At 33.4% G+C, this 11,700-nt stretch overlaps 1 protein-coding gene across 9 annotated transcripts; it reads right to left on the reverse strand.

Moving 5' to 3' along the window:
- Window positions 1–1,803: 1,803 nt before the first annotated feature.
- LOC100500389 (regulator of MON1-CCZ1 complex) lies at window positions 1,804–11,156 on the reverse strand. 9 transcript variants are annotated; one of them, XM_041012566.1, is made up of 15 exons: window positions 10,897–11,155; window positions 10,539–10,657; window positions 10,091–10,192; window positions 9,361–9,456; window positions 9,053–9,264; window positions 8,039–8,298; window positions 7,198–7,351; window positions 6,843–6,952; window positions 6,662–6,749; window positions 5,946–6,278; window positions 5,796–5,870; window positions 4,692–5,257; window positions 4,243–4,351; window positions 3,973–4,152; window positions 1,804–2,404 (listed from the first exon to the last, which is right to left on the reverse strand). In XM_041012566.1, exons 5-15 carry the CDS (start codon window positions 9,218–9,220, stop codon window positions 2,216–2,218), a joined length of 2,232 nt encoding a protein of 743 aa, XP_040868500.1. In that variant the 5' UTR covers window positions 9,221–9,264; window positions 9,361–9,456; window positions 10,091–10,192; window positions 10,539–10,657; window positions 10,897–11,155; the 3' UTR covers window positions 1,804–2,215. The 9 variants fall into 9 exon arrangements, with proteins under 9 accessions (XP_040868500.1, XP_014627408.1, XP_025982876.1 ...); XM_014771922.3 differs by having other exon boundaries at window positions 5,997–6,278; window positions 9,361–9,516; XM_026127091.2 differs by having other exon boundaries at window positions 9,361–9,516.
- Window positions 11,157–11,700: the final 544 nt, after the last annotated feature.

Consider the following 11,700-nt stretch of genomic DNA (forward strand, 5'->3'; position numbering starts at 1 on the left):
GTGCAAACAATAAAATAAATTTGCCACATATATTTTTCATGTATTGGAGATAAATTTTATAAATTACATAAGATGACAACTTAAACATTATTTTAAAGGTCGAAAACATAGTTTTTATTATTATTTTTTACTCTTAATTTGAGGTGAATATCAGACTAAACACTTATTTGGTTTATTGATCCCCTGGCAAAAATATGAATGAGATCAGTGAGGTCTTAATCCAAGGAGAATGAGGAGTGCAAATCCGATTTCAACTCGCATTCCTAGTGAGATGAACGAAGAAAATGAATGGAAATACTAGAAAACATTATGGAATTTGTCTGCAACAAGGTCATAATAGAAAAAATTGTCTCACCATATCTTCATCTTCAGCTTTTTCTTAGAAAAATATTATTATTATTTATGTATTTTATTTATGATGTAATGTATTTTAGTATAAATAAACTGTTAAACAAAAAATATTATCATTTTTTTAAAAAAAAATAATATAAACATAAAAATTATATTTAATAAAATAGTAATATTAAAATTTTTTATTATTTTTTTAATGAAAAAATAAAAATTAAAAAAAACAAGTGAATTAATTTTTAAAAACAAATAATTTTTTTGAATTAAAAAAACTTTAATTTTTTAAAATTAAAAAAAATAATTTTTTTAAGTAAAATATTTTAGTTTTTTAATTAGAAAAACTTAGGTTTTTTAAATAAAAAATTAATTTTTTAAATAAAAAATGGAATTGAAACCGTAGAAAAGTCGGATTCCCCCATCCCAACTTCTCACCAACTGCGCATTTCAAGTATTTATTTTGAAAGTGGTGTATTTTAAAGAATTATAGGAGAGAGGTGTATATGAGAAAAAAAAACCTCTGATATGCTTTCCAAGTAAGAGATTTTTTTAACTTTTTTTATGCAATACTAGCACCTCAATTATTAAAGTATAAGAATATGATTAGATTATTCTATAGCTTTATGTAATTTTATCAAATTTTTAATTGAGATCCAATATATAGTTAGAACACACCTTTTGGTACTGGAAAGCTTCAGCATGCTTGCCCTGTCAATCCAATGCCTCTTTTTTTTGCCAACAATCCAATTCAAATCCAGTAATAGGATTTTAATTAATACTTTGGTTTTGTGTTGAAGAATTAGTTCTCCGAGCTCTTCGATTTCGAGTTGAGGAGCTATGACTGTTTCTCTGAGCTCTCATAATCAACCCTTAATCCTTAATTTAATAATGTATCATTTACTAGTCGTATTTTCGGAATTTGACTCAACTGGTTAGTTGGACTGATTGAACTGAGAATCGGTCATCAGATTGATTCAGTTTTTTATTCTAAAAAATATTACAAATTATTTAAATTATTTCCTTAGTTAGGAATCGTGAATTAGACTTTATAGGTATTTGATAATTTTGGAGAAGTACGAAAAACATGGAAAATTCTATCAATATTTGATATTCAAGTCTAATTTATAGAACGATCGTATTAAAGATATATAATTGAATAATTTTGTTTGATTAACATGTATATCTTGTATGATCTGACATGAACATTTTAAGCTTTAGTTGATGGAATGTTGCGAAGATAGGCGATGATAGTTTTAGTAGCTAATGCATGAAGCAAGGTCACGAAAAGAATTTTAATGGTAGTTTCTAACAAAGAAAAGTCGTGTTAGAGGCAACTTTCTCTAGTGGTGGTTCTTTGACAAGTAGAGGAAATAATAGTGTTATTAATGAATTAAACTTACAGAAAATACCAAATGTTAAAAGAACTAGAATAAAACAAATAAAAGTTATAAGAGTAAATAAAAAAACAAAAATAAATTAACGAACCAAAAGATTAATTTGGCTCTAAAAATAAAGGCATGAAATAAATTACATGAATAATGATATTCCGTTCCATTCTGAAATCTTAGCATCTTGACGAGAGCGAAATTCCATTGTACTCTCCTCTCCCTCCAAAAATTTAGTATTAGACAACTATGCAATACACCCGCAAAGCTTAAACAAAGTAAATTTCAATGTAAAGAATTTCATTTAGATGACAGTATCTAAAACTAATCTAACTAGGAGGACGTTTATTTAACCTACAACATGAAACTATTACCAAATCTATTATGTATCTAATAGAAACCGGATGTCATAATGAGGTAATCGACACGGTTGAACAAGAATACCCAATGATAATGACCTAAAATTTCTCCCATTTTTTTACTTCTCAAACAGTCGTGGATGAGTTCATTTCATTCAGTATGCAGCAGTATCTATTATGGTCTGAGGTGTTTTTGAAGCCAGGAAGGAAATCTGTAAAGAATCTTAGAACCGCAGCAAGATGTTGGGAGTCATTGGAAACAAATGCTGCTTCTAAGAACAATGATGGCCGGATCGTATCCACCTGAAAGTAATTCTGTAAACTAGTTAGCTTTAGGCTTGTGAAATTTAAACAAAATCATAAACACAAACATTGCTATACTTGTTTCCCTATATACTCAATCTCAACAGTACAACTACTCGAAGTAGTTTGATATTTGATTTTGTACATCAGATGGAATCTAAAACTAACCATTTACTTCAAATAGAAAAATACATAATAGTTGCAAGATATATCAATAATTTGAAAATTGCATCGTCTTTTATTTGTGCATGCTCAGATAAAAAATAACTGCGTTACTAGTTGTTTCCAAAGTATCTACCAGCACCACAATCTCGCCAACCATACCAACAACTTCAACACTTTGTTTATTATCAAAAATAGTTGCTCAGCAAAGTTTCAATGCAGTGAATAACAAAATAAGTAATAACCATCATATAGAAATATAATAATTCATCCCAAAGAAAGTGACGTGGTTCAATCCTTTCAACTAAATTAATTTGCATTGTAACATGTAGCCATGCAGTTATTTACTAGACTATTAAGCGTGTTGGTAAGGGTCACTTTACATTCCCGAGGTTTGGAAATAGCTGGGAGACATGCCGATGTGAGCATATGCAGAACTAAGAAAGAATTTCAGACAATCCTTCAGTTATGGGCACTCATTAGTCAAAATATCTTTATCTAGTCCATGTTAAATAGAGTGCTCTGATGAAGCTGCAAGAGTACATCTCCATTTATTTATCCATCTGAATTTGCAATGAATGTTGGCTTAGGATCTTGGAAAATAATGGTTGAGGTTTCGGAGGATCTTTCTATAGAAGTAAGTGGGGTTTTAAGCTAGGTGATCTGGACTCTGGGGGTGACGTTTTCTCCATAGCCCAGGATGAGGTTCATATACAAGATCTGGGCGGGACACCTGCTCTCTGATTAAGAGTAACCTGAATTTCAATTAATACATGGTTGGCCTTCGAACTGGCAGTGCTAGCTACAAGATCAGGTCAATGGAGGGGATGTGGCCTTGTTGGTTATTTATCATTGAGAGGCTGAGGCTTCCTCGACCCACTTCTTACAAAGGAACCCTTTTATCAAGGTGATGAAGCCTTGGCCACTGGTGTGGTTTCCTTTCCAATATCCATAAAACCTACCAATACAGTGAGTGTAGTTTTTTATAGCATAGGGGGTCAGGACTCAGGCTCCCTTTCAAGGTGGCATCTTTTGCCTGTTATTATGTTTGTCTTCTCAGTGTGAAGCACTTACATGAGTCTATAAGATTTCTATCTTTCATGGGTCAGCAGCCCCCAGGGGAATCTGGAGGCACCTAACCACTACCATTAGGGAAGAGTTTAATTGGGTTTTGTATTTAAAAAGAGTAAAACACTGATACTTTATTTGCAGCAAAGGACTATCTTTCTCCAGATGCACCGAATAATAAACTATCATACAGAGAAAACTGGATGAATGAAATTTCTACAGCAACAATGAGTACATATGAGAAAAGTGTAACACCGGTCCTCAGTTTTCCATCAACTCCCTGCTCTCTTAATTATATAAAATAATATGCAATTACTTCCTATACCAGGAGTCAGCACAGTAGGAATTACCCTGTACTTCCGTGCATATCGTAAGGCTTCAAGGTAGTATCCATCCTGCACAAGCAGTAAAACATAATCATGATGTAAACCAAGTTGTCTTAGCATATCCAGACCAAGCTTCCTAGTTTGGGCATTCTGGCGGCCAGACTCTAGTAGTTGTAGTGCAACTTCTTTAGAGGACTCCAGAATCTGCAACAAAAAGAGACAAATCTTAGAATCAAATTAATCATAATTCAACCTATAAAGGCTTCCCACCACTTATACAGAGAATTTTCTAACCTTGTTTAAGACAAACAACCCGAGCTCTGCATAATGTTCATTGCGGGCCATTAGTTGAATTATTAATACATAAACATTTGGGAGTATACGAATCTTCTCTGAATTTGCACTGTAACAATTAATAAAGAGTGTTGAGGGGCACCCACTCAATAGTGGAAGTAAAATTTTCATCAGATCAATAAAAATATAGCACAAAAGCCCATGAATATACATCATTTCAAGTGGACACCTGGTATGACTGACCTAATATATGTTTACATCATATCCTAAATCAAGTCCATGGTTGGCTTAGGGTGATTAGATTTCTATTCTTTCTGGACTCACCTTCTTTACTTACAAATTATGATATAATGACAGTGGACCAAACTAAAATCCATTAGAAACTAGAGCAAACCTATCAAATGCAGTCAGAGTCATTGAACAACTATCTAACTTGAGTAATAGCATACCTGTGAAGGAACTCAATAATGATAGCAACCAAGTAAGAAGGGTCTCCAACCATCTCTTCATCAACAGGAGAAAAGACAAAGCTGTACATCTCGTCTGGCGAAACTGCTGCAGAAGTAAGTTGGGATTCCTCTTGCCCAGACTGAAGAGATGATTGCATAACATAAGAACTGTGAGCTCCAGTGCTCAGAGATATCTCATTATTCACTTCACCCTCCACTTGGGCTTCCTTTGAACTGTGTTTTGGATTTGCAGACTGGGACTCATCCTCAGAATCCAAACTTGAAACAGTTGACGCTTTATTAAGAGATCCACTGTCTACTCTTCTCGTAGATTCATGGATGATTGATTTTCCAATTACATCTGTTTCGATAGCAGATACCTCAGCACCAGTATTTTGTACAACAGAAGTTGATGACTTCTCTGGTTTCAGTCCCTTAAAATAGCTACCAGTTTTAATTGAATGGGAGTATGAGGTGACTAGTACATTTACAGCCTTGGCAACCACAGGCACAGGCCTATGCTCTAGAATAAGTGCACGTGCTATACCCAAGCACAATTGTTTAGCCTGAAAAGTGAAAATGAAGTGAAATTAATTATTTATTGCACTAATTATGCAAATCTGGGATACATAAAAAGAACTTCAAGCATAAATCAATGCCAAAGGACAACTGAGGGTGGCAACTGGCAAGTGATATCAGGAAAACTTTATTGTACTAACTAGGTTAAACCCAGGATGCAAAAAAATATATCAACACACAAGGCTTTTTAACTTAGTACTTTCCTTTCTCAAATTCTAAACCTGCAACATCTAGAAGTGGGAGGTTATCCTCCAGCAAGTTGATAAAACTAGCAAAATTTGGGGATCTCAATCAGCATTCAGCATATATATGAAATAAGCAAACTACTGGGACTGTAGTAGCAGCTCCTATAAATAAAGTTTTCAATACACATCCTGGGCTTAATTCTAGTTACAAACTAATTACAGCAAAGCAAACTTGTTGACCAAATTAAAAAGAAATAGAAGATAGCAACTGCTGCAATATTGCAGCCTGAAGAATTAATCAATTAGAAGCACGGGAATAATAAAGCAGGGAGAAAGATACCTTGTTAGCTTCCAACTTCCGCCGCTGCAGGAACTCTAATACTGATGGGACCTCTGAGCTACTAGCAGAAATTGCCTGCAAGATAGGATTATTCATGAAAGAGAAGGCACCTATGTTCAGTATTGGCACATAAATGAACAAATAACTGACCTCTAAGTCTAAATAGAACTTCCACAATAACTTATTGGCCACGTCACATACGAGGTCAGGCACTAGAAAAGTCCATGTATTGGCATATGTAACTGCTTCATGATTGCTCAAAACATTACCGTCTGTGCTCTCACTTTCTCTACCACTAGATTGAGATAAAGTGCTGGATCTGGGGAAACCCCTTAATAGCAAAGGAAGCGGTGCAGATATTGGTGCTCGAGAATCTGCAAACAGATCATAAAGTATAACAACCTTTGCATCAACTTGATGAATAAGAAGTACATTGTCGACCACACTCACGGCAATACTGTTGGAATAAATTGGTAAAGAGCCCTGCAAATAGTATTAAGATAAACATAATTAATCTTACTGTTCCCAATATGTGATTTTCTTAAAGTATAATGATTTAATTCTTGATATCTATTGAGTTATTACAGATTGTTTGTCTATAATAAAACCATACAATGAACTAGCACTGATTTGTACCTACATTTAATTAAAAATGCTTCAAAAAATACTTTTTCTTTATAAGTTTTATCTGTTTAAGATCATATACCATAATTGATGTTAAATAATCACCAAAGCAAAATAGAGGGGAACATATTCTTCACAGAAAGTGGGCATTTGTTTAGAAAAGTTTTCAGGCTTGTTATTTTAAACAAGAAATTTGGAGTGAATTGAAATAGAAAACCATTCAGAATTTGAGCAAGACCAACCTGCTGAATCACTGCATCACGATATAGCCTATAAGAATGAAGCAGCATAGCAACTCTATCAACTTGCAAGCAGTATATCCTACCATAACTGTGGTTGATTGTTAAAGATATAAAACTTTAAATAGGAAGCTATATTAATTATAAAGGCCTAAGTTTGATGAAGTAAATAGCCAATACATACACGGTGACAATGAAGGCATCTTCAGCTGCTAAAACAGGCTTACTATTTGCCTCAGATTTGGCCATAACCATCTCAAATCTTGGCAAGCGAACAATATCTGCAGATGAAATCTAAGAAAGGCATTGATGTATTAGCCAAATGAAATAGCACAGGAAAAATATCAGTTGATATTCTACATTAATACTCATGAGTCACAACAAGCACTATTACAGAAGCTGCATTGATACATGTCACTCTTTTCTGAACAATAGTGTAATGATATCAAATCGTATTTTGAACACATTACTACTCTTCAAGGTAAATATCTTCTTGATCTAAAAATTACAAGAAAAAGAAGCAAGCCATACACACTCACCTGAAATCCATTGAATGTCTTGCACTGCATGCCAGAAGCAAGAAGAACCAGGCGACTTTCATGGGTGTAAACATACCAACTCACATTCAGTTTCTTTGTTTGCACCAGTTGCAGTGATTTTGACTCTGAATTATATGCGTACAAGTCTAGACCACTGTTGAGGAAGTTTGTAATTTAGTATATCCTTATACTCAAAAAATAAAAAAAGGAGGAAATGGAAACATCGATAAAAAAAAATAAAAAAATAAAAAAAATTGGAAAATCACACCACAAAAGCTAGTCATTGTTGGAAAGCTCAAGGACATATAAACCCCACACTAAAATCTAATAATTGTAATGTGGGACTCAAGTCACATTTCTACAAATTGGATCCTAGCATCCTACCACACTCTGGAGTCTTAGTGCCCACGTGGGCTCAGGCTGGTTGTGCACTAGTCCTTTAACTAGTCTCAAGCGAACACTACAATGCTATCACCAACTCAAGTCACTCGTTTGCAACTAAGAGACATGGTGAAAAGCTTTGGTTCCAATTGACAAGAACGTTGGGAGATCCACACAAAAAAGCTAGTTGTTATAGTTGAAGGGTGCAAGGACTTATAAATCCCACACTAGAATCTCATACTTCCAATGTGAGACTCAAGCCCCATACCTTGCAACTGGATCCTAACAAATACTTGGGGAGTCTGACATGTTTACGACAATTTAATGTACTACTACTATATTAGAGCATTATGTTAGGATTTGTTGGGTCTATTCTGAATTTAACAATCAGGATATATAAAAGCATCATCAAACAACGTAAATAAGATCAACAGAGAGTAAGTAAATAAGCTAACCTTACCTGGTCTTAACAAGAACAATATCACACTGTTGACTATCTGTCCAAAAGAATCCAAGTATACTTTCTGATTCTGGCCTGCACTTATGGCTAAAAGTCCCCCCAGTCTCTCTATCCCAAAACTGTATCTCATGGTTTGAACGTTGGATTGCTATTACCTTTGTGTCTAAAGAATACCGAATAGCTATGATAGGGCCTTCACTTATTGAATCAGTGGTTGGATCAATGAGAGTATCAAAGGGACCAACTTTCCATGAAAAAACCTAAACGTTACAAACACAAGCACACAATATGATAAAGTGATGAACAAGGAAGTATAAAAATTGAGAAATGAATCATCATTTTGAAACAATTCAAAAAGGTGGATATATAACACATTATATTCATCAAACAGTACATATATGAAGCATATCACAAATCACAATCTAGTAGTCAATAGCATGGTATATTGGAGTAGCAGAGCGGAGAAGCCCTAGGCTGCTACAGGATTCAAATAGCGGAGTGGTTTCCAATAGCAGCCAGCCACCCATTGTGACCAAAATCATTGCTTTTCATTTTCTATATAGTGGTGCTACCATGATATATGCTTCAAAACTCATAATAGGATTTGAAACCCTTTTTTTTTTACTATTCCACAAAAAGTTACCTCTAGTTTGACCTATGTTCTTTCTCACTTTACCAAACTATTTTTTCCTTTTGTTCCATTCTTTCTTCTTCTGTTAAACTTCCTAATTCAAAATCTACTGTTTTTTTTATCTAATTTGTTATGTTATTTTTCCCTATGTTCTTATCGCTCCTAAATTGATGACGATTGTGTATAAACTGTGACCTATTATTTATCATGAATTTCTTTAATTTTGGGCCCTTTTGCATATTTATTTCTAAGCACATTATAAATTATTTAGATTTTTGTTATCATACTTAAAATAGTGTTCATTCCGCTTCCTGCTATCCCGCTATAGTGTTTCGTGCTTACCACTGTTGCTATCTGAGATTGATAACTGTGTATCATAGTACCTGGTCAGCTGTTGGAGAGAGTAGCAACTTATTTCCATCATCATAAAATAATCCACTTGATCCAGGAACATTGCACCGAAGTGGCGGATACTGAATGTAAGCATGTGAAAGACCATCAGATCCACTCAGACCTATATTAGGCTTTGAAGTTGATGCTTTTCCAGACATGTTAAGTCCCGTTTACACAATGAGTGGCAGATGTAAAATAACAACTGCAGCAAAACTCCCAAAATTATTTAAACTAGACAGTAAAAGGTAAAACTAATGCATTTATGATTAACAAGAGATATAAGTGCTGAAGGTTAAACCTTTGCCTCCAAAAAGTTGTAGGACCTTCCTCTCAGACTTATGATTGAGAACTTTAATAAAAACTTCTATTCATAACCATCAAGCTTTCTAGTTTGCTTTCAGCAGCCCCCAGAACAAGGAAACAAGAGAGTGTTCACTTAAACCTTCTTTTTGAGCTTCTTGGAGAAATATTTTGAAACATAATATATTTATTAGAAATAGCAAAAGAAGGGTAACAATTATACTGTAGACACAACAAAAAGGTTTTAGCAACAGACAGGGAAAAGCAATATATATATAATCAGAAACAGCTTCTAACTCTCAAAAGTCATGATCCATTTAAGGGTATGATTGTTTAAGTTTAAAAAAAGCGATCATTTGACAGCAACACAGCTTTACTTAGAGCATTTTTTCAGAAGCTATTATAATTAACTCCTTATAAAAACACTAAAACAAACATTTTTTTTTATTTTTTTGCTTTTTTATTTTCCAAAAGAATTACATAATTATTATAACTTTTTTAAACATACATTTTTATTAAATAAGCATTTTTATCATAGAAAAACTCAAACAAACAGGCCCTAAATGAATTGCACAAAAAGGTTTCTCTAATGTCTTTCCAGAATATTGCTCGAAGAGAAAAAAAAGGTCTTTCTTTTACTTAAAATGTAAGAAAGAACCTTATAGCTGAAATGCCAAGCCAGAGCAAAACTAAAGACTTTATTCCCAGCAAATTGTAGAATACAATACCATATTCTGCATACAACTTTTTAGTGCCGCAAATTCCTTCACACACATATCACGCTCAATGTCTGGAACCTTCGCTGCAACACAGCTCCCGTATGCTTTTGCCTATTTGATGAGATCTTAACCAAATCAATGTTTATGTTTACGTCCAACTATCAGACAATAGTAAGGATAAAACAGAGAAAACATAAGAGAAAAGGCAAGCACCTATTATACAACCCATTCTATCTCCTTACCAACTACCTGACACCTCAATCACATTTTTAAAGCATCTATCTAACTAAAATTAAGTCAACATTTACTTGAAGGTACAAACAAATTCTACAAATTATTCTGCATAGGATTCTAACCACCAAAACGATGTAACGTAAACGTTCTACACACAATTTCATCATGAAACCCAAAACCAAAAGCACATTGCTGTTGTTGGCATACTAAAACAAAATCAAACCTGAGATGAACAATTCACTAAAATGCGCTTTAGAGTAGAGGCAGTATTCTTCTTTTCCTTCATGTTCAGAACAGTGCAAAATATACACAAGCCCCAATTAAACGAAAATCAACTGTTACCTACCAAAAAATAAAACAAAACAAAATTATAAACATATTAGTATTTGCAAGTTTCAAAGAAGCTTAGATTTACTGAAAGTCTGAAACAATAACAACTAATGATTCAAATTTCTAGAATCACATAGGTTTCACACAGGGAATTTCAGTAAACAATAAGATCAAAACCCCTAAGGTACCTTCGCCCTAATTCGCTTTCGCGCCTAATCTAGCGAGAATAATAGAAATTGAAAAAAAAATACCAGACGAAGAAAATCGAGAATCTGCATAAAGCGTATATGTATTCCTGTAAAGAGCGAATAGGAAACAACGGAAATGTGAGAGAGAAATTGTTTACCATCTCAGGAATTAGCCATATGCATTCTGCAACAACAGAATTAATCGTTGATCACGAAGCGAGCTTTTATATTATATTATATATATAGATTCTTCTTTTCAATTCTATTGGTAATAATGGATAAACAACGATGCTTCAGTGGAACTACCTACCAGTGGCGGAGATTTTCTTCCATATTTTCTCATATATCCAGCAAAAAGAAGAAAAAATAAAAAGTATTTTTACATACAGTATAGATTAATAATTAATAGTTATAAAATTTATTATATAAATTTATATGTATATTAAATATATATTAAAAAATTTAGTATTATATATAATGATATTAATTATTTTTTAATATAATTAATATATTAGTCGTATCTATATAAAACTTACAAATTAGTAATATCGAAATTAAAGAAAAAATGAATGGTATATTGGAGTAGGAAGAAAATCCGTGGCATTGCGCTGTGGGCCCAGGTGGCCGCTGATATTTGGGCTCGTCCTGCTAAGCCCAATTAAAAATGGACCTTTTGACCCAAATGGACCTAAACTACTGATTCGGTCCAAAAAAATGGTATTTAAGAATTCCGACTTCCAGAAGAGAGCTGATAATACATTAGTTGGATGCACTTTCATACTCCTCACTAAAACTTATTAAAAGTTAGTATAAAATTATATGTGGAATTCATAAAATAATAAGTAAAACCTTATATAAATTTGTAAC

The sequence above is a fragment of the Glycine max genome, chromosome 19, assembly GCF_000004515.6.
Source record: "Glycine max cultivar Williams 82 chromosome 19, Glycine_max_v4.0, whole genome shotgun sequence".
Taxonomy (NCBI): domain Eukaryota; kingdom Viridiplantae; phylum Streptophyta; class Magnoliopsida; order Fabales; family Fabaceae; genus Glycine; species Glycine max.